Source organism: Pundamilia nyererei, unplaced genomic scaffold (assembly GCF_000239375.1).
Source record: "Pundamilia nyererei isolate P.nyererei 1_Seehausen unplaced genomic scaffold, PunNye1.0 scaffold00070, whole genome shotgun sequence".
Lineage (NCBI taxonomy): Eukaryota > Metazoa > Chordata > Actinopteri > Cichliformes > Cichlidae > Pundamilia > Pundamilia nyererei.
The window spans coordinates 2,739,953-2,763,278 of record NW_005187471.1 but is presented as its reverse complement, the minus strand read 5'-3'; the positions used below and the strand labels follow the sequence as shown (position 1 = coordinate 2,763,278).

The window sequence follows — 23,326 nt, the reverse complement described above, 5'->3', positions numbered from 1 at the left end:
CGGACTGGGGCCTCTGCTAGACGTTCCCAGCACACCCTCACTACGCGTTTAGGTGCACCAGGTCTGTCCAGCGTCCTCCCCCACCATCAATAAATCACTGCACTAATTTCCCATTTTCCTAGCATAAGATAAAGAATGAGGTGTGGCTCAAGGCTTTTGGACAGGATTGTACAATAGTTCATTAATGCTCTGACTACATTTTCCCCCGGTGTAGACACTTTAAAAAGCAAAGTGACTGGAGCAAGTAAAACAATAAATCACAAAGTTTCTGTAACACCAAAGGCCATAAAAGGTGAAAAAATGCCAGATTTCCTTGCAAAATGTCACCATTTGAAAATTTCAGACAACTTATGATTCATAGGAAATACATTTAAAGGGACAGTTTCACAGGTGCAGGTGAGGTATTGACAGCTGTGTGAAAAAATATGAGGTGAAACTAAGGTGAATAAATAGGATCTTTTAGGGAACATAAACAACACTGTGCTAATGCGATTTTATCAACTTTTATTAAAGTAAAAGTTCATTTAGATCACTTTTTATTGTAAAAGACTGAAGTAATCATCTCGCTGTTTTAAGTAAGGTCTTTGCATAAGTGCTAATAGTCTTTCTTTCTAACTCTTAGCAAAATAAATAAATAAAAGGGGGCAAAGAGGCAAGCATAGCGTTCCCAAAAAGCGCACCCCTTTTCCCAGGTACAGGTCTCCGAGCTTTTCCACAAGTCAGAATGCTCAAAGGTTAAAAAACACACATATATTAAAAAAGCACTGATTAATGTTCCTTAATTATCTTCACCTCCACAGACAGGCCTCACTGAAGAGCAGCTAAAGTCTCTGGACAGTATATTTGAAGGCACCTACAAAGCCAAGTATCCCATTGTGGGTTACACAGCATCCCGTATCCTGAACGAGGATGGAAGTCCCAACAAAGACTTCAAACCCGAGGACCAGCCTCATTTTCAAATCAAAGATGAATTTTAATGTAATTTCATGTGGTCACTTTACTTGACAAGAATCGCGATGAAGAAGTTTGATACATGTGCAATAATAGGAGAAGCATTATCCTGTTGACTCAATATTGAGAATTAAATAGCGCTTTAATAGCTTTGACCAGTTTACGGTGCACCAACTACTTTAATACCTGTTGTATCATCTGACTGAGATAAAAAGCGGGGACTTTGGAGTAAGAGTATGCAGATAGTTAACGGTCTCCCGGAGACACATTTAAAGAAGTTTAAGCACAGATCAAGATGCCTCCTGCTCCTCTCACAGTGCTCTAAGCCATTTAATTTCATACTCTAAACATTAGGAGCTCAAAGCTCCTTGCAAACTTAAAATAATCTTCATGCACTGTAGCTGCAGTGTTTTGTTTTATTTTTATAAATGAGAGACTGTAGCTGATTATTTTTGTCACTAATCAATTCATTTTTTTGAACTCTGTATTTTACTGTGAAACTAAATGAATTATGTGAATGACTCAGTGGAATATTTATGTTTAGGAAACAATAAATCTGCAGCTTTGTTAGTGTTCATCGGTCCACATGTATTCAACTTGTTCGTCTACAATTCTCATTAAAGTCTGAAAATGTTCTAATCTTTTGTTGGTCTCATCCGTGTTCTACCACACACAACTGTGTTACCTTGACACGACCTCTTTATGACAGCCCTCTCTGCTGTCACCTCCAAACAGGCGACATAAATAGATCGTCCGGCCCCTTATAGTCTTGCTTGCTCTGATCAAAGGTCGCAGTACTTAAGGTGCTGAAGCAGGTGATAGTCTTTGGGTGGAATTACGCATCTTGCGCTGCCAGTGGCCACATTGGAAGTAAATCTTTCAGTTTTGTGATAGTAACTCTCACGTCACTCTGCGTAATCTGCTGAGTTCAAAGGGCACGAGCCCTGCCCAGGAGTTTTCGAGCGAGAGCGGTGCTGTGCTCTTTATCAGGCGCACGTTCAGCTGGGAGACGTTCACTGCAACCTGTGACAACCTGGGAACCACTTGGTACTACTCATCCACCAACCGCAGCCAAGATGCCCAAAACGGTAGGATCGCCACGATTTAAATGATTTTTTGTCACTGAAGTGTTTCTTCCTGTTGCATATTCAAAAATGTCAGTGGTGGGTTTATACATTTATTTGTGTGGTTTCTTTGAATTGCTTATGCTGAGAATGACCACTAGATACATTTCAGAGTTACTTGCATAAATACAGATTTAATAGCTTTAATTTCTAATTAAATGTCCTTTTTTTAAAAAAAGAAATAAACAATCTGGCCAAGCTTCTTGTTTCCAAGAGTCCAAGATCCTTCTTGGCATTTACTCATTAACTAAGTGTAGAGTTTGACCCATGCTGCTCACATTCCTGACAGAAAAATGCTACTTCAGGTCTGCAACCAGCCTGTCTGCTGTTTCTCTGGGCATGCATAATGCACTGCAATCATGGTAATTCCCTTTAGTGCCACTGGAGTGATTTTTAAATGCTAAGAACGAACTCATGACTGTACAGTTTAAGCGCTTTTCTCTGCTCCGTTTGATTTTCTGAGGCACCCTGCACCAAACAAGAGACCTCTGTCTTAAACAAAGAAAACTCTCATGTTCTAAATGTCCGCAGTTACTTAAGCTTTCAGCATCAGTCTGTCGGAAAACTGATAAGAACGACTGGCCTGTGCATTACGAAAGCAGCTCTGTGCTTATATTGACACTGCAAGGAGAAAGCCTCTCTTAAGAGGTCATTCTGACGTCTACGTCCATTTGACTGACCTTAAACTAACTACAAATCAAATAAAATTATGAGTCATAGTTGCAGGTGTTGTTTGCGTTGTGGAAAACGGTTTTTGAACAGCTAAACAAAAGAGGTGCGACAGTACCAAAAAGCACAATCCAAGTATAAACAAATTAAGATAATCCTACATAGCTCAATGGTATAAACTGGTGACTGAGTCTAATGGATTAATGATTCATCAGTGATGTCCACAGTCAGTGATTAGTGAGCGATTAAGGTTGTGGCAGGTAGGAAACACCTGCAGGATGTCAGCGAGTTGAGCTATTACCTTATGCATGCCATCACTGGAGGTGGTAACAGTTGAGTAACACGTTAGAGGTTTCACAAATGGATGTTCCAGCTTTTGCTGCTCAAGTTTCGATGGGATTATCTTTATGACACCCGGGGCGTGCTGTAGTATAACTTCATAAAACAATTGTGTAACTGCTACAAGCCCAATCTGGCCTGTGATCAGGGTCCGTGTGTTGAGAACAGCCTGGGTGCTTTAGTGTGTTTTTTTTATGTTGAACATCTGCTCTATAGACATTTTAAAGTGTCATTTCTTTTCCACTTTAATCGTTGTTGTTATAAAACAGGCTGATCTTGACTAACAACGGTAAAGTCAACTCTGCAAGCGTTGTAATCTGCGAATGTGCAACCTTGTGTAACCTCGCAAGAGTAGTCCGAAGTCTAATGAGATAGTGAGCAATTATGGTTTATGAATAATCCACTTCACAGCTCCTTCACACATATGACTACAATATCTTTATGTTTCCAGGCTGATCGCTGATCGCTGCAAACTAATAATAAGATCACAGTAAAATATTTCTGCCCGGTTACAGATTCTCTGAGAAAAGGAAGCTGATTGTTTGCAAATATGATTCATGTGTATACAAAAAGAAATCTCTGTCATCACGTGACTAAATGACCTTTATGCTGCAGGTCAATGTCCGCATCACCACAATGGACGCGGAGCTGGAGTTCTCCTTCCACCCCAACACAACAGGGAAGCAGCTCTTTGACCAGGTCGGTGTGATGCAGTTCACAAAGCACATCCTGTATTATTTTATAGATCCCGGATGACTTTATGTAGACTGAAAAGTTTCTGTTTCTTTCTTTCTTTTGAGAAGTCTTTCATGCATTTAAAAAAATTAAATAAAATGGACTGGCAAAGTGATGGATTAACGCCAAGTAGCAGCAAATACAACAGTGTAAATACAGTACAGACCTTTGAAATATTTCAGCAGAGAAATACTTTCAGTCAGATACACTCGCGTTGGTATTTGTTTTGCAGATAAATGGTCTTAACTGTAACCAGTGGGTATTTTATTCCATCAGCAAAGCAACTAGTAACCATAGCTGTCCCACAGATCTAGTCTGGTAAAAGCTGGCCAGTTTAATGAGCCCCTTTGTGATAAAAAAAATATATATATATCAAAAAAACAAGCTTAACGTTCTCATTTAAAAGTTCTGTAATCTTATCCAAAGGTTTTATTCTTCAGGGAGAAATTACCGCAAGAGTCATGGAGGAGGTTTTGATTAAAAAGTGAAGAAGCTGTTGAGAAGATGTGCAGGATTAGGATTTTGTTATCATGTCTCCACTCTGAAGGTTTCCAGGACCATCGGCCTGCGTGAGACTTGGTACTTCGGGCTGCAGTTTGTTGACATCAGAGGATTCACCTCATGGTTGAACTCTGAAAAGAAGGTGAGGACTTGCAGTGATGTTAACCTCTGTTTCATCTACTCTGTTTAGAATTGTTAATTGTAAATGTAAAAACCCAGAGGCCTGCTGCAGCTCTCAGTTCTACAGCCATCTTTTTTATTATTAAATGTACTGTATTATTTTTATGTGTCTATTTAATTTGGATTTTTCTGTATTGTGTGCAAGTAAGCATTTAATTGTTAAATCGAGAGTTAAAATACGTGTTGTTCGTAAAAGTAATTTGACCCTTTTTCTACGGGATTCTTGCCCACACTCTGTTATTTATTTAGCTGTCTTTACTACTCTGCTGTAGGAACTTCAATCATATTTTATTCTTTAATTATTGCCCCTCTAGGTGATGTCTCAGGAAGTGAAGAAAGAGACTCCCCTGCAGTTCAAGCTGTTGGTCAAGTTTTACCCTGAGGATGCAGCCGAGGAGCTGATCCAGGACATCACCAGGAGGCTCTTCTTCCTCCAGGTGAAGGAGGCGATTCTGAATGAGGAGATCTACAGCCCTCCAGAGACCGCCGTGCTGCTGGGCTCCTACGCCATCCAGGCAAAGTATGGCGAGTACAACAAGTCGACGCACAAGCCACGTTACATGTCCTCTGAGCGTCTTCTGCCCAAGAGGTGAGTGCGAGTGGATCTGCAGCAGCTGCACATTGGTGAGCAGGAAATCAGTTATTTGCAACTCAGTACAACTTTACTGCTTTTTTGCAAGGGCAGATTTATGCAGCAGTGATCCGAGTTGAAAGATTAACACCGCATCCATCCTACGGGAACTCTTTACAATTGTGACGTTCCAAAATGTAGATAAAATTCCTCTGACGCTACAACTAGATTTGGCTTTCACAGTTTTATTACTACGAGTGTTATTCTCTCAAATTCTCAGACATCAGCTGCTCTGATAGTCAGTAGCACATTTTTTAAATACAATTTGTCATTCATCATCTTATTTCCCCTAAAAGTTAGTGAACTGATTATTTTCTAAAATTAAACACATGACCACATGGATGAAGCGGCTCTGTCTTTTTACCTTGCTGAGTGCACTTAAAAGAAGATTAGGACCATTTATCTGTGATTGGTGTAGTTTTTGCATCAACTTTGCACTCATAAAATGACAGAACAGCCGCATCATAAATGATAGTCTTCTGGATAAATGACCTCTTTTCCTTTACAGCAAATCTGGAACTCATCCTGGCTACTAGCCTCCCCGAATTATCGAACTATTAACCAATGTGTGATAATGCCCCTTCGGCTCCTGACAAAGGATGCCGGGAAAGACACAACAATGCATCATGTGTATGCTTTAACCCTGTATGTATACACAGACTGTTTACATTTTCACCAGCATGGGTTGCTGATAGCTTGCTGCTCCCCTCAGAGTGCTGGACCAACACAAGCTGTCAAGGGAGCAGTGGGAGGAGAGAATCCAGGTTTGGCACCAGGAGCACGGAGCGATGCTAAAGTAAGTGAAGGCTGAGTGGCGTAAATTTCCTCCCTCAAATGGATGCTTTCAGGACTTTACTTTTTAAGAATGAACAGCATTTTTGGTCTCACAGCGTCCTGGAGTTTTGTAGTCAGTGAACTTTTACAAGCAGTAAAGTAAAGTAGACTTAGAAGGCTTTGTTCTTACTCATGATCACTCAGCTTTTACAGATGCTGCAGTGTAACCGTGTTAGCATAAAGGAAAAAGAAATTCAGCAGCAACTATTTTATAACTCATTGCTGTGTTTTTGATGCCCAAAAAAGCTTCACGCACTCTGTTGTAATGATTATTTGCTTTTTTTGGTTCTAATTAGTTAATAAGGGACATGGATTATTAGGTGGAGGTTTGCCGCCACACTTTAAACCCCCCAAAATAAAGTAAAAGACAAATTAGTCTGTTGAATATTTAATATTTTATTTAATTATCTAATGTGAACAGGGAAGAGGCCATGATTGAGTACCTGAAGATCACCCAGGATCTTGAGATGTATGGCATTAACTACTTTGACATCAAGAACAAGAAGGGCACAGACCTGCTCCTGGGAGTCGACGCTCTAGGCCTCAACATTTATGCAAAGAACGACAAGTAAATCAGTTTTTGTAGTAAATCTCTCTCTCTGTATTTCTGTTGTTTTGTCCCTGCTTTTGTTTGCTGTAACGTTGTTCTGTGCGCTGACCTGATAAAACACATCTGTAGACAGGAGATCAATGCACCAGCGGTCAAGCCTCAGTCGGAGGCGTGTGTCAACTTTCCTTTCAGTGGCTGGTTTTAAATAACGCATCTAACTATATGGATGTTGCTTTGAAGAGGTCATTGACCCAATTCTACTACAACATGAACCTACAAACCCTCCCCAGCCTCTTCCTCTGATACCGCATGGGTCAACCTGTCCAGCTGTGAACCTTTTAAAGAAACAAACTTAAAGCTCATATCACACTGTGAAAAATATCTCTTTTTATCCATTTTTCAGGCTGACTCCGAAGATTGGATTTCCCTGGAGTGAAATTAGAAACATTTCTTTCAATGATAAGAAATTTGTTATCAAGCCCATAGACAAGAAAGCCCAAGTAAGTGTTTTATGAGTTCAATAATCTTCACTAGTATCAAACAGCTTTTTTATACCAAGAGATTTTAAACGAAGCTTATGGAGCCCTTTTTGAAAAAGAAAAAAAAGTTGTCTTCTACTTTTCTGTCTTTTAAAGGACTTTGTATTCTACGCTCCACGGCTTAAAGTCAACAAGGGCATCCTGCAGCTGTGCATGGGCAACCATGAACTGTACATGCGACGCCGCAAGCCCGACACCATCGAGGTTCAGCAGATGAAGGCTCAGGCCACACAGGAGAGGCAGCAGAAGAAGATGGAGAGGTGGGTGAAGCTAAGCGCCCGGTTAAAATGATGCAGGCAAACTTAATTGGAATTTGAAATGTGTAGGCTTTGCGTTAGGCGTGCGATTGAGCTTTTCCGTGTTCTGCAGGGATCAGCTGGAGAGCGAGAAGAAGAGGAGGACGGCCATCGAGAGGGAGAAGGAGGAGATGGAGAGAGAAAAGCGGGAGCTGATGGAGAGGCTCCACCAGTTTGAAGAGACAACTAGGAGAGCAGAGAGAGGTGAGATAGAAAATTTGACGTAGAAGCTGCGTCGCTGCGGACCTTATCTGTTGTATAGTGCTATGAAAAAGGAGATTTCACAGATTTTTTTCTCAGTAGTCCACATTAAACCGTTTATTAACCATCTGCTAATACCTGTAGAACCTTGAGGATTTGAGCTATTACAGGTTTACGGCTTAACTATACATCCATCCATCCATCCATCCATCCACTTCAGGGTTCCAACTTGAAAGTTCACACTGTTTGATAGAAACTATTACATATGTGAGCTAAAGCGATAAAGGGTGTCCCACATTATAAACATGAACCTTTCATTCTTGGTTAATTTCCTTTTTGGGGCGGGGCTTTTTTTGTAAAACCTGGATATTTTAATCATTAATTGCTCTTAAAAATAAAAATAAACATAAATGCCACATCTATATCAGCTCTTCCACTACCCAACTTCAACCGTCATTGCACAGTACTGTATATATTCTAAGAAGTAGATCAGAAAACCCTTTTCTCAAAAGTACTATTGACATTTGGTAAAAAGCCCACCACCGTATTAGGTAAAACCCCCTCCTCCATCATCCTCCCTTGCTTCTCCCCCATATGGTGGAATATATATTTGAGAGTTGGAAGGGCAGATTTCAAAACATGGTTTGACAAAGATGTGAGGAGGATGGGAGATCGTTACTTGAAAAGCAACTTTGTTATGTTGGGCGAATTTTGTCAAACATATGATCTTCACAAAAGGCATTTCTTTAAATATCTTCAGTTAACATATTTTTTTCCCAATCATCGGCATTTAGCATTTAAAACGTTCAAATCATTTTTAAAATCTAAAACACAAGGCTCATATTTCTATGATCTTAACAACCTTGATGTCTTATGATAATGAAGACGTGCAGTAAAGATAATAATAAAATAAATTCATAAAACTCTTCTAAAAAGGATGACATTAACTAATTTATTACATATTCATTTTCCATGTAATTTTGTTACATAAATATGATTAAAAATTTGGCATGAACCTGGTCAGATGACTAGATGACTAAAACATTTTCGTAAACGATTATTTATAAAAAAATAAATAAACCTTTGATTTGAAATATTTCAGTTGCGATTTACTCAAAAATATTGCTTTATGTTTATTGAGGTAGAAGAAAAACATTTTTAATTTTGGAAACCTTTATTAGAGTTTTGGAACCACCAAAATATTTTAATAGTACTGTATTTTCCTTTTTTCCCTGTAACTTTAATCTTTTTTTTTCTATGATGTTAACATAGAAATGTTTAAAAAAGAAAGCACCCCGATTTAAGACAAATCAGAGTTTTGAATTTCTTATCCTGCATTTTTATAACAACGTACAGTGCTTTATAGATTTCCCCGTGTTCTGACTTTGTCACGCAGAGCTTCAGGAGCAGCTGGACCGGGCCATGAGGTTGGAGGAGGAGAGGAGGAGGGTGGAGGAGGAGGCGGCCCGGCTGGAGGCTGAGAGGATGGAGGCTATAATAGCCAAGGAGGAGCTGGCCAGGCAAGCTGAGGACCAGTTAAAGAGCCAGGAGCAGCTGGTGAGTGTGAAGCACATGAGGGAAAAAGTCCTGATAAATCTCCTGAATTCATTCTAAGCACTTATCGGCTGTTCTAATGGCAGATTAAAGTACCACGGAGGTTTTTTGCTTTTGCTTTCATCACATTTCTAAACTGACAGCATGCCTATTCTGTTATTCTCACGTCACAGTGTTGTGCTTCCTCCTTCAGGCTGCAGAGCTGGCCGAATATAGCGCCAAGATTACTGCGCTGGAGGAGGCCAAGAGAGCCAAGGAGGAAGAGGCTGAGACATGGCACACCAAGGTGGGTCTCCAGCATGCAGTCAAGAGCTCCACAAGTCACAGGAAATACCAGAAAAATGTCCCAGCACAATATCAAATATAAATTTATTGTTTAAAAGAAAGAAAACGATTTATCTGTATAAGTCATCCATAATTTGAATCTTTTGCACTGTAATTTACATTGCATACTTCCTCAAAAACATAACTACTCATGTACTGTAACCCTTGCATCTTATTCATATTAGATTGCTTTGGTTTGAAAGTATAAATTCAGGAGCCATGTTTTAGTGGAGAGGTCAGAAAGGCAGGTTCAAGTTTGCAAAAACCAGAAAGCTTGATTTGTCAATGTCCTTGCAAATTTGGGTATTACTGTCACATATATACAACTAAAACACTTAAAATACTACATTTATATTATAATCAAATGCTCAATGATGCAAACCACCAGCAAATCTAACACACGCCTCTCCCCACCTTTCCTTTTAGGCTGTCGAAGTGGAGGAGAGTCTGCTGAAAACGAAGGAGGAGCTGCACACTGTGATGAGTTCTGCCAACTCAGCTCCTGTTGCTGAGCATGCATCCTCCTCCTCCTCCTCCTCCTCCTCCTCAGACAGCGAGAGTGACCATGAGCACAGCGAAGAAAACAGCACCTATAGCGCCGAGCTGCAGACACAAGGCATCAACTACGACCGCCAGGAGGAGGAGCGACTCACCGAGGCCGAGAAGAACGAGCGCCTGCAGAAGCAGCTTCAGGTTAGTTCAGGGACCTGGAATACATCCCAGATCAGCCGGAGTCTGCAGCAATGCTTAAGACACTTTTTTCTCGTAGCTTTTCTATAGCTTCCAAAACACTTATAGCAAAAATATGCTGTGTTAAAAAAAACCATGAAATTTTAAGCATCTATTATAGAAGCCCAAATAATGTTGTTCTAGAAATAAGTCTCACTACTCGGCACCTGAGCACCTTTCTTGGAAGGGTTTATCGAGGCATTATCAAAGTTAACTTTAAATTCAATCTTCACTCGAACATAAACATTTAAAACTATCTGTGACTTTGCCCCAAAATAAGGTTTTTAAAAGTTTTTTTTTCTAATGGATAATACTTCTACCATCATCTTTGAGGTTTTTGAATTCACTCACATTTTCAATCACGATTCGTTGAGGCTCTTTTCCCTCTCTTGTAATACTTCAGGAAAAGAGCCTGGAGAGGGGAGGCAAGGGCTGGAGAGAGCAGTAGAAGAGAGACAGAAGAGAGACATGTGTGAGCAAGAGACAGATAGTTGAAATAGAGAAGAAGCAAGGAGCAGAGGTAGTGAAGGTGGATGAGTTTAAATACCTTGGGGGTCAAGCATTCAAAGCAGCAGAAAGTGCACAAGACAGGTGAAGAAGAGAGTGCAGGCAGGGTGGAGTGGGTGAAGACGAGTATCAGGGGGAATTTGCAGCAAGAGTGAAAAGGAAGGTTTACAAGATGGTAGTAAAACCTGGTATGATTATGGTTTAAGGTGATGGTGACATTGACAAAAAGAGCTGGCGATAAGATTTTCATTGGGAGTGACCTGAATGGGCAGAGGGTCGGTGTGACAGAGCAGGATGCAAGTGATATAGTGAGGCAATGGAGGCAGATGATCGAGTGTGGCAACCCCAAAAAGGAACAGCCAAAAGAACAAGATGATTAAATTAAAGATATCACTTTCTAATGGAGGTGTTGCCAAGATATCTGTTGATGAAGTGAATTGTATACAGTTTAATAACTGGGCACGACTCCTCCGCAGGACCTGAGCTCAGAGCTGGCACAATCCCGAGATGATAACAAGAAGACCCAGAACGATAAACTCCATGCCGAGAACGTCCGCGCTGGCCGTGATAAGTACAAGACCCTCCGTCAGATCCGTATGGGCAACACCAAGCAGAGGATTGATGAGTTTGAGGCCTTGTAGAAATGCCAGAGACCTAAAGCTCTCTCACAAATACCTCGTGAAGGCCTTGTTCAGCATTTTAATATAACTGAAACCAAATGTGATCCCAAACACCCAGAAAAGGCATGGAGCTGATCTGTGTAATAATTTCTGCACGAGTTTTACTTTGCTGGCTGAAACTGGCACTGTGGGTTGTTTTTGCTCTATTCTGTTTTGTGTTGCACTCAAATGTTTCCAATGTGCTGTTTAGTCCCATTAAAATGCTGATGTGCATCACTCTGGAGACCAGATATACTGTATGAACAAAGCTAGTACTAGGGGTACTATAGAACTTATATATCTTATCATAACTAATCAGTAGTTGTTGCAATTTACATTTGCAGTTTTGTTACTGTAACAAACTGAAGTGGTTAAATTTTGATTTATTTAAATGAATGCCTGATGCTTAAAAAAAGATCTTTTTTATTTTATTTGTTTGATAGTTTTGCCAAAGAAATGTCAGCAAAGTGTAGAAAGGTTCCCACTTGTGTTCCAAGAAGCTTGATGTAATGCTGTCATACAAAATGAATCTCAGTTTGCAATAAAATAAAACTGAGACTCACAGCAAATTAATTCATAATTACTCATGAATATTCCTGGTGGTCTGGCCCTCCTCGTCATGTTCTCCTGTATTTTATTTGTGTAAATAACAGTGCAACTTATTTCATTAATATACTTACATAATCTCTCCTGCTTCAAATGTATTGTTTTTATGATTTTCAGAATTTACTTATTGGAGTTACTTTATTTAACCACATGGGAACATTTAATGTATACTTACGCCGTCCTGTTTGTGTTCAGGTCAGATCTAGAGCATCTAATTTACAGTGAACAGGATACAGCAGACAAAAAGACAAGAAAAGACAAAAAGGCCAAAACTGAAGCAGCTTAATGGTTTCTATATTATATCTTTTATTATTTCTCCATTTGTTGCTTGAAAATGTTCTCCGGTGCTGCAGAAGCATTTTTAATGTTCGGCATTAAAAATGAAACGCATGTTAAAAAAAACACCAAAGAAAAGTCAGCGAGAAGACCTTAAACTCGGAATTAATTAAACTTCACCTTGTGCAGCTTTGTATTTTTAGGCAGAAGAGAAAATGAAGGCAGGAAAAAAGCTTTTTATGAGGCTATGGCATCTCTTGAATATTGTGTCATTACAGGCATTAAACATTAAAACTTGAAAAATATTCAAATTGTCATCATTTGCATGATTCTTCTCCATTATTGTCTGTGTGAGGAAGGGATAAAAGTTGAATTTAGAAAGATTTAATAGCTGCGTTAGTGAAAAGTGGAATTTGATCTTTTCTGTAACTTTCACCATTTAGTGAAACATGCTGATGTGAGTGCAGCACACAGACAGGAAGCTCAAGTGATGCCCGCTTTCAACTTTGGCTCCCTGTGATGATGTTTGAGGAAACTGAGGCTCCCTGCTGTCACAGGTCAAAACATATGCAGCTGAAAGGACGCATTGTTGTGCATATGACAAAACATTCCAACTGATTTGAATGAAAAAATATTGGAGCAATACAGCACGAGGACTAAAAAGTCTCCATCAGGGTCTGACGCAATGATGATACAATCAGTGAAGATTAAATTCTGAAGAAAGCAGAAAAAGAAGAAGAAAATAGGGGGAGAAGAAAAAAACATCATATACAACAATGACCGATTATAGTCATCCAAATTATCTGAAACACAAGAAACAGAAAAATGGGGGGCAGTTAAGTTGATATAAGCTACCTAAATTAATAAGATACAACAAAACACAAACACACAGCTTTAAGCAAGTGTAAATGTCAAGATTTCAAAAGGAGCACAATATATTAAAACGTATATAGGAGTTTTAGTAGCCTGTGGAGTTGCAACCCAGAATGTCTCTGGTGAAGAAGTTTTTCTAATCTGTCTCCACCTCTGATATGGATTGGTCCGACGTCCTTATAGTGAACCACCATTAGGTAAGTTGAGTTATAATAGGCGACTAGAAATCTTATGTCTGTCTTTGAACCTCTTCTTTACTCTCAAATAGTAATTCTAATTTTTTCCCCTGTGGATTTTTTTCTTATAATCTTAATTGATCTGAAGAATCCTGCAGCGCACCGTGAGGAGAATGCGCTTTTTTAAAATATTTGCACAGAACGGTTATCGTCAGGTTGCTAGACAACTTGGGAACCAGAAGAGCCGGTCTGTTTAAATAGCCACTAGGTAAATATTTACGTGTACGATCACATGGATATCAAGTTTAGTTGTTTTTTTTCTTCTTCCATCTTTTTTTCGGCGCTACCGTTCTTCTTGGAAACTGGAGTAATGTGCTCGTTGTGGCCTCAACGACGGAGGCTGGCCGTGCTTTTGTATATTTAGTGCATAAACTCCTTGAAGATGAGCGCTTTTGCTTGGAGCTGCTACTCCAACAAGCCGCCTCTGACAGTCTGTGGGATTGCCCTGTGTTCCTTTCCTGCGCAATCTAAATATAAGTCGGTGACAAATAGTCCAAATACAGTAGCAACCCAACTGTGATGTGGGGGTGGTGCTGAGAGAACAGCTCCTTCTCCAAAGTCCCCCCTCTGTTGGATCCGGAGTCCGTCAGGAGAAGGTGGCAGAGAGCCTCAGCTCCCACCTGCGCTCGATTTTTCTCTCCCCCTCTCCTTATTATCATGAAGAGACAAAACGCCAGGACTCTCGCCCTCATCATGAGCATCCTCACCTACCTGGTGGTCGGAGCGGCCGTCTTCGAGACCCTGGAGTCGAAGCAGGAGAAAAGTCACAAGAGGAAGCTCGACGCCAGAAAGTACGAACTCATGCGCAAATATAACTTGACCAAAGAGAACTTCGAAGAGCTCGAGCACGTCGTTTTACAGCTCAATCCTCACAAAGCAGGGGTCCAGTGGAAATTTGCTGGGTCCTTTTACTTCGCCATCACTGTGATTACGACGATAGGTGAGCAACAGTTATTTAATCAATACATGTGATGTCTTATTGCATTTCATTGAGAGATGTTCAGCGCAGGGCCGGAGGAAAGATTTTTAGAGGTAGTGGAGTCACTGGAGCCCCCCTTACGTTAGTTTGTGTGTCTCATTTAAAACAACAGATAAATAAAGAACACCTATGACTTCCCACAATTCCTGGGGTCTCTTCTAACTATTTAGACAAAGAAAATCGTGTCTGTAGCACTATAAAAAAAATATTTAAAACATTTTTAAAGCTGAAGATTCTGTTTCCTAAAAGAGTGGAAAAATTAAACCTTCACTTGTTAGCACATTGTTGCTAGTTTGTATTTTAAATGAGGAGGTTGTACCTTGATAGTATGATTAAAAAACCTATTTTCTTCTCATGCCTTATACAGTTTATCTGGAAACATTTTGGAAATGGATCAGACTTGACATATCCTATAATAACCCCCAAATTTTCATGTGTTTGCTGTGCCCATCAACGCTGAATTTTACTTTAATATTCTTGAACAAAATGAAGCTTTGCTTACAGGCTTTCATCCCTTCTGGGTAGGTAACATTATTCAAAAAAGCATCTTTTTGTGCAGCAGATCTTTATTCTTTGAGTTATATTTTCAGAGTGGCTGTAATTGGCTTACCAATCAGAAAAGTGATATTTATGTCAAATGTAATAGCTAAGACACACAGAGACATGGACACTGAATCGTTATTATGACTGTCTAAGTAAATCAGAATAATTGTATGCCATTGTGGCTTTCTTGGATGATTAAAGACAAAACAACACCAGGTGTAATTTAATTATTTATTATGGAATAAAAAGATCATTTAATGATGCCATATGAAGAAGAAAAGATATGGAGATGTCTATGGCTTTGGTTCTGGTTCACTTCAGCATAAGTTATATTTATAAATATTGCAATGTCTATGCTGTCAACAATCTGCGAGTTATAAATAAAGTAGAAGTAAGTTCACTACATTAATGCCAAGCTGAATCCTTTCCTTGGGCTTTCCCTTTTTCTCTTAGTGGGAGTGTGTGTTGGTTTCCTGTGGAATTAAATCAAGCAGCTGCTGTTCTTAGGCATTTATATTAGGTGAGGCCGTCTCTTGCTATGACTCACCACGGCAAAAGAATAGAGGCAAAGATGTCTAAAGATATGCAATATTCCCTGTCTCAGGTTATGGCCACGCGGCGCCGAGCACCGACTCAGGGAAAGTGTTCTGCATGTTCTACGCCCTCCTAGGGATCCCGCTGACCCTGGTCATGTTCCAGAGTCTGGGCGAGAGGATCAACACGTTTGTCAGATACCTGCTGCACCAAGCCAAGAAGTGCCTGGGAATGCGTCACACCGAGGTCTCCATGGCAAACATGGTGACGGTGGGCTTCTTCTCCTGTATGAGCACCCTGTGCGTGGGGGCTGTGGCATTCTCTCACTCGGAGGGATGGAGCTTTTTAAATGCCTTCTACTACTGCTTCATTACACTCACCACTATTGGCTTTGGAGACTACGTGGCTCTGCAGAAGAATGAGGCCCTGCAGAATGACCCTAAATATGTGGCTTTCTGCTTTGTTTACATCCTCACGGGCCTGACGGTGATTGGAGCGTTCCTAAACCTGGTGGTGCTTCGCTTCCTGACCATGAACACTGAGGATGAACGCAGGGACGCCAAGGAGAAGGCATTGCTCTCTGTCAGTAAGCCCAGAGGAGAGGTGGCTCATCTGTTACCAGTCTCAATATCAGCTTCCTCCACACCTGTAGCAGATAACACCACAAAGGCTAAAGATTTAAAAGGTGTCTACACTGAAGTGCTTCAATTCCAGACTATTTGCTCCTGCTTATGGTACAGGAGCGAGGAGAAGGAGCAGGACTCCATACCCAACATGATCCCTCAGGAGATGACATTCTCCGATGCCTACTTGCAGCAGAACAATGACTGTGCTCACTACATGGAGCCTGGCTCAACAGGCTGCGTTTGCAGTCCACGTCAGTGCACGAGCATAAGCCCAATATCAGGCCTACACATTTTCTCTCCATTCAGGATGTTTAAGAGACGCAGCTCCGTGTAGCCTTTTCAGCACAACAGATTTCATTACAGCATAATTTGTCTATAACTGCCAAGTGGGCAGCAGATACTTGGCAGTCCTCAGCAAAGACATGACTGCAAGTCGATGTTTGTGGTGCTACAATCCCAGTAATCCAGAAGCATAACGTGCAAAAAGGGAAAAAAAGCACATAGAGTACTGTAAACACAAATATATATATTTGAGCAACATCACAGTGTTTTTAACTGAGGTGTTATTCGAGGGCATCCAGTATGCTTTGAGGAATCCTGTAGGTGTGTCGAAATTGATCTGGTTAGCTGCACATGAACAATACGTCTGCGCAGTGTGTAGGTAAGAGCAGAGGCTTCGGAGCGGTGGCACAGTGAAAGGGTGACATAAAAAATGAATAAATGATTAAAACCTGTCAGTCAGCAGGTCTCAAAAGCTAAACTTTGTGTTTTTGGTAATAATCTCAGAGGTGCTGATTCAACTCAGGGGTTATTTCTTAATGTTGTAGCTGGTCGGTGTTTTCCTTTGATAGGCACGCATCATGATGATTTTCTGGACTTTTTCCACCATGGTGTTTGTGACTGGGCTCATATCAGTTGCCTTATGTCGCCCTGAAACAAATCGTGATTGTCAAAGCTTCAGAAAAGCTGATACATACCAGAAATTTCATGTGACTCATGTGTAGCTGCCCCTGGTGTTAAGACTTCTAGGGCTCTTTGCCCAAAGTACAGGTGCATCACAGACACTACTAAATTATGTAACGTGACAAGTGGGTAGGTTAAAAAATAAATCACATCTCAAGCGCAGTTAAAAAATCCATTTGGAAATAAGTGCGGTGATCACAAGTAGACACTTATCAGCACTGAGCGAAACGCTCTCAACTGGATTAGTTGTGTAACACTGAAAGCACTATTTTAAAAATTACTTGTGGGAAGAAGCAAGAACTCCAACAGCCCCATCAAAAAGGAGCATTGCCAACTTTCTATATGTGCTTTATTCATGTCCCCGTGAACATTAAAATCAAAGCTCCTGTGTGTTTAGATCGAAACTTAGACAGATAATTTTCCAAATACAGTAAACACCTGGTGACATTGCCAAGATACCCGCTAAGTGGCAGGAGTTTGTTAAAACGCTGATACCTTTTTACCCCCTAAAGCTCACTTATTAACAAGCATTCTGTTTCACTGACTTTTTTGTACAAACGAAAAAGTGTTAAATGTCAAGCTGTGAACAGCTTTTTAGTTCATGTGCCAAGCCAAGTAATCACCTCCCATTAAACCACAAGTTGTATTTTTTACACTGATTAAATAAAAGAATTGTTTTAATGTTTACATGTTTGAGCCACTGAGAAGTAATTTAGAATTAAGGGAATAGATCTAAGCCAAAGACCTAAGATCTAAGACAGATATGAAGCACACCTCTGGATCAAAAAGTAGAAGCAGGCTATTTGAGCAGCAGCTTGGAGTGGCAGGTGGCAGGGGGTACAGTGGATAATAAGCTGGTTGCCAATCACAGACAATTATGTCACAATGGGCTGAGCCTGGGTGATTGATGGAAAAGGAAAAATCCACCCTCAGCTAGTATTTCCTGTGTTTCTGAACCCAGTTTGGTGCTTAGTGGTGTATTTTTCTGTGGGCAACATGATGCGATGTCACACTCAGTTTATTTCCAGCAGCTTCAATAGATGATTAACTTCTTAAGGTATTTCATTTATTTAAGAAAAAAAAAGCAGTAAAATCTAATATAGAAAATAGGGCAAAAACAGAGTCTCTCGTTCAGATTTTGCTAATGACCACATTGATTCTTTAAAACAGCCTGAACTCTCTAAAGCAGAATTCCTTCTTATTTCTTTATGTAGTCTTCAGGAATAGTTCTCCAGGCTTCTTGAGGAACATTCAAATTTCCTTTTGGGTTGTTGACTCCCTTTTGTTCTGTTCAGTGTCAAGATGATCCCACACTGCTTCAATAATGTTGGTGTCCGGGCTCTGGGGAGGCTGATCCTCAACTGATAGTGTTCCAGGTATGTTTTCGCTGCACTGGGATTGTGTTTGGGATCATTGTCATGCAGACACTTTCTAGATGGTATTATATGGTGGATCAAAATCTGATGATCTCTGTGTGATGTTCACATTTTCATAAATTTTAACAAGATCCCCAACGCCACTGGCTGAAATGTAGTACCAAACCATCAAAGAGTCTCCAACATCTTTCACAGATGGCTGTACGCACTCACAAGACCACGCCTTTCCTTGCTGCTTCCTTTCCTTAATTACTTCTTGACAGTGTGCCATTTTTCATATATTCAACGAATGAAGTGGCAACTAATTATGCGTGTATTAAGTTATCTGCTATGTGTAGGCACAAGACTGGTTCATCCCTTGGGTTAGGTGCTGTTTTTATTTGAATGATTCATATAGGTCAGTGTTAAGTGGCTTAACAAACAAAGAAAAACATTCCTCTGAAAATGGTTGAAGGACTGGACTGAAAAAGAGTGAAAAAGGACATAATAAGCCTGGAGAACTTAATCAAGACCATTAAGATTTCAAGAAAGTCCGGCTCCATGGAAGCAAATACAAGGAAATGAGGGGTGGCTCAAGACTTTTGCACATACTGTAGCTAAAATTAATATTTATTTATTATTTAAATTGTGGTAGATTAATTTTCTGTTCATCAGCTAATAGATTAAGTAATAAATTATTGTAAATTTATACAAAAACACAAAAGCTGTCAGATCCTACCTGTTCTCTCTGGATTTTTGTAACATGTGTAAACTCTCCACCTGAGGCACAAACACATGAGTCATGATTTTATTCAGTGTTGCTCTGGAAACAAAGTGAACGTCACAAATTCTTGAGGATTTGGCTGTTTTGTTTTTTTCTTTAAACTTTTTTTTTTTTTTTGGCTTAAGAGGGAAATCCTGAACGCTATTTTATGCACGTCTGGGTCTGATCTGATCTGTGTTACTGGAACTGACCTTTTGTGGTGGATGGAAATAAATCAGTGCTGTCCACACATGATAAAGGAAGGAAAACAATGAATGTGACTTTTTGCCTCATAAAATAGCAGTCAGTTGTACATTTCGTGCAAGTACTGCATTAGTTTAAAGTAGTAGATCACGTTGCGTATAAAGCGCCTTGAGGCTATATAAATAACATTGAATTGAACTGAATTGAAAGTTGCAATGGCACAAAGGTTTCTCTTCTTCTTGCTGTTTTCCATGATGACAAAGGCTTAAATAGTACTTGAACAATCAAAGAGCACTTGAATTTTTTTATACATACCCTGCCAAGGATTGTATGTATAGTTGAGACTATTCATTTGTCCGACAATACAAATCCCTCTGATCATAAAACAGTACACAATACTCTACTGTTTTGTGCTATCATGGGGGGAAAAAAAGAAAAAAACATCCATAGAAATACCGAAAATTTGAATATTTTATCCAATAAATGAATAATATTGAGTTTTAACTGTTGTTTTCCTGCTCACAAAATCACCATCTACAGGCCATATAAGCTGTAATCATGTGACTTATGATCTCCATGCTGCTTATCAACATGTGCTGTGTGAAAGAAAAAAAAAAGCCTGCTGAATGTATAGAAATGACTGTTTGGTCCAGATGGTTTCCCCCTGGGAATTCTGACTTCAGTCCAGTTCTGGACAACCTACAGCAGGTTAGTCACGAGCAAAAGTTTGGCAATGCATCATTATGTCATAGAAACACATCACTTTGATGCTGCACTTTCAGTTTAGGGGAAGGTGCTGATGTTTGAGCTTTAAATATGCTACCAGAACACAACTCTTTTTTTTTTCTTTTTTTTCTTTTTAATTAAAAACTGATTTGGCTATTATAGACCAATGAGAAAAAGTCTTACCGTTTCCTTGGCAATATGTGTCACTGATATCTGAAGTCTTAAATCACCATTTTCATTAAAGGAATACAGTTTCAAAAATGTAATAATTTGCAATTGTGCAATAAAATAAAAGTATGTGTAAAAGTTGGGGGTTTTGGACTATCTTGTTTAAGGTCAAATATTGTTTTTATATATTATAAATATATAGTATTCTTCAGGAGTGTTGATTCGTCACTCTTTTTTAAAAATATTTCCAAGGATCTGGACTTTCTTGTACGTTTGGTCTTGAGGAACAGTCATCTAGTCTTTCTGAAGGTCTTTCAAAGTTTTGGCTGCTTTTTCACTTTCCAGTCCAGTCCTTGTACCTGACATATCTCAGCAAACTTTTGGTTCTGCTCACTGAAACCTCATCAGCAATGGTCTCAGGTGCCAACAGGTCTTATGGGGTGATGAATCCAAATTTGATATTTTTTTCCCAAGTGGATACAGAGGAGATCAGTTGGTGACATCATCTGGCCACCATCTCATAATAGTTTCAAATTTAAGTGTGAAAATGACCCCAAACAGGATGTCAGTGCAGTGAAGGTATACCTGGATATTATTGAAGTGGAGCTTTGCCTGTCCTTCAAGAAGCCTGGAGAACGATTCCTGATGTCTACTTAAAGAAAGCTTGTCCAAGAGAGTTCAGAAGAATAAGAATACTATACTGTATTTCCACATGTGTTTGCATCTTTTAACAAACTACATCTATTTCCCATTTTTCTGAAAAAACAAGAAAAAAAGAAAGAAATGACAGGTGGCTCACGACATTTGCGCAGTTCCATATTATGATATCAACTCTGTGAAAAGCTGAAAACTTTCTTCTGTTTTTCGTGAACCCTCACATTTATTTTGAGCCTGTTGTTATATTTTTGTGTTGAAAACCACTGGTCTGAGTGATTTTAAGTGAAAGCGGCGCTCTAATTTTCCAAAATAAAGCATCATTAAAGTGGATTAGAGGCCCAGTAACAGGAAGCAGGCTCATTTTAGGCTTTATAAAAATAAAGATTTCTTTATGCACCTAGAATGAAATTGATACATCAAAGTGTGCTCAGGGCAATTAGGACCGCATCTCGTTATCAAGATTTGCCTGCCATTGCAACATCAAACCATCTTGCAAAGCCTGGCTTGGTGCCTGTGAATCTGCCCTCAGCCATCAGACATGAAGCACAAAAAAGCAACAGAAGGACTATCCATTCGACAAATCCCTGTATTGACCCCCCACGGCTGAAGCATCTGCTGTTTTCTACTTTGGCTATAGACCTGAGTATCTATGTCAAAGACAAAAATAGTTTCACTGAGAAGGTCAGCTATGACCTTACATCACTTGGTTTCTTCTCTGTTTCTGGGGGGAAAAAATCTGAGCAGGTTAAAACTGAAGGTTTGCCTCTCATTGTTGCTGCCAATTAAACAGATGGACTAAAGTGTCCTTGGTGTTTATGTGATTTCAAACAAAATTTTATCTTCTACATTTTCCAACACAAGATTGATTTGACAGATTGGAGATAATTAATTACTCACTGGCATCTTAAAGTTACAGGTTATGGAGAAAGAAAGAAATGTGATGCATGATGTTTGAAAAATTTCAGAGGTGAGAGAGCTTTTATTGGTGGTGAAGCAAAATAAACAAGAAGTCCTCGTTGCTCAGTCACTCACAGCAGCTGAAGTGCATCACGTTAATAAAACGGTCTCCCTGCAGCGTGCTGCTGCTGACCCAGGATCTCTGAACGTCGCACGCAGAGGCCGCTGTCACTTTAACAAAAGTTCAGAGTCCGAAAAATTCTTCGAGGCTTCAAAATGGATCTGAGGAAGCTGGCTGCGGACGCAGTGTCCCAGAATAAGAAAGCCGCTCTCCTGATCGGCGGAGCCGGAGTTGCAATTCTGGGACTCGGTCTTGGATATAAATACCTGCGAAAGCCAGAAAAAGCTGTTCGTGTGGGCGTAGTGTCGCAGCTCCTCATTCACCCTCTCAAGTCTGGCAAAGCGGTGCCTTTGGCGCTTGCAGAGTGCCAGAAAATGGGGCTGAAGTTCGGAGAGCTGCAGGATCGGTGAGTATTGCAATAAATAAATAAATAAATAAAATGTATTTATTGTTAATTAGTTCCACCGTTTAATTAAATAAAATATATTTACCGCTGTAACCATTCTTCGTTACCTCGCCATTAAATCTTACTGCAGGGCAGCGACGTCTCCTACTTGTCTTCTTATGGAGACATGAGGTCTTTCAATTCATGAAATCACAACAAGTCAGTGAATTTTCAACCACTTTGTTTAAAAAAAAAGGAACTTTCTGATATTCCCATTGACCCTCCCCTAAAAAATCCTGGAGACACCCCTGCACGGAAGCCCCCAGATTATTTTTCAGTTAATGTTTTATGAACAATTGACGAATAATAAAGTTTATATAGGGAATAAGTTTTTGTGTAAAAAAACAAAACAAAAAACAAAACCGCATTTAAATTAACAAAAGCATAGTACAAAACGTTTATATAGTTAATGATAAGCTACTGTGTAAATATTAATTAATTTATTATGTTTTATTTTGGTTTGTGTGGGTGTGTTTGTGTCAACATGGATATCAAACCAGATTCTAACAGAGCATTTTGTACTCGGGTAAAGAATATGGGAGACAATTAAACAAAATCACACTGCCATGGTTAAAACATTTCACACATTACCGTACTTCTTACCTCTGTTCCTTATGGTTTTAAGTGTACCATAAATAACCATCATGCCTATGCAGTGTTACTGTATCAACAGCAAGTCCATGTCTCTGTGGGAACCTGGAATACAGACGTTTGTCTAATCCAGTGGTTCCCAAACTTTTTTTTGCTGGGCCCCCCTTTGTTTTATAAGAAAAAATGTTCGCGCCCCCCGTTCGCACGCACGCGCACTAACACATCCTCCAACCACACACACCCATATTTTGCTCCATTGCGGTTTATTTCACACCTCAAACATTTAGTAAACAGCTAAAACAAATACAAGTAATCTGCAATAAATGACAGGTAGTAATAAAATAAACTACTAACTCTTTTAGGCTACGTCCACACCTACACGGGTATTTTTGAAAACGCAGCTGTTTCGTCCACACGTAAACTGCGTTTCGAATCACCGA

At 39.8% G+C, this 23,326-nt stretch overlaps 4 protein-coding genes across 4 annotated transcripts in view; all 4 read left to right on the top strand.

Moving 5' to 3' along the window:
• nenf (neudesin neurotrophic factor) overlaps positions 1–1,590 on the top strand; it is a 5,215-nt gene extending 3,625 nt beyond the window's left edge. The window contains exon 4 of the mRNA XM_005736745.1: positions 801–1,590. Within this exon, the coding sequence (XP_005736802.1) occupies positions 801–977 (177 nt within the window). The 3' untranslated portion in view covers positions 978–1,590. The remainder of the gene's footprint in view (positions 1–800) is intronic.
• Positions 1,591–1,940: 350 nt separating this feature from the next.
• On the top strand, positions 1,941–11,718 carry ezra (ezrin a). Its single transcript, XM_005736743.1, has 13 exons — positions 1,941–2,039; positions 3,699–3,782; positions 4,366–4,461; positions 4,814–5,088; positions 5,843–5,926; positions 6,386–6,532; positions 6,918–7,014; positions 7,150–7,313; positions 7,423–7,553; positions 8,947–9,107; positions 9,298–9,390; positions 9,855–10,121; positions 11,141–11,718. The coding sequence occupies exons 1-13, from the start codon at positions 2,028–2,030 to the stop codon at positions 11,303–11,305; spliced, it is 1,776 nt and encodes a 591-aa protein (XP_005736800.1). The 5' UTR covers positions 1,941–2,027; the 3' UTR covers positions 11,306–11,718.
• A 1,786-nt stretch (positions 11,719–13,504) lies between these two features.
• kcnk3b (potassium channel, subfamily K, member 3b) lies at positions 13,505–17,847 on the top strand. The gene is made up of 2 exons (XM_005736742.2): positions 13,505–14,254; positions 15,441–17,847. The coding sequence occupies exons 1-2, from the start codon at positions 13,972–13,974 to the stop codon at positions 16,328–16,330; spliced, it is 1,173 nt and encodes a 390-aa protein (XP_005736799.1). The 5' UTR covers positions 13,505–13,971; the 3' UTR covers positions 16,331–17,847.
• Positions 17,848–21,851: 4,004 nt separating this feature from the next.
• The window catches only part of marc1 (mitochondrial amidoxime reducing component 1), a 7,134-nt gene continuing 5,659 nt past the window's right edge, over positions 21,852–23,326 (top strand). Inside the window, exon 1 of the mRNA XM_005736741.1 lies at positions 21,852–22,256. Coding sequence (XP_005736798.1) covers positions 22,006–22,256 — 251 coding nt within the window. The 5' untranslated portion in view covers positions 21,852–22,005. The remainder of the gene's footprint in view (positions 22,257–23,326) is intronic.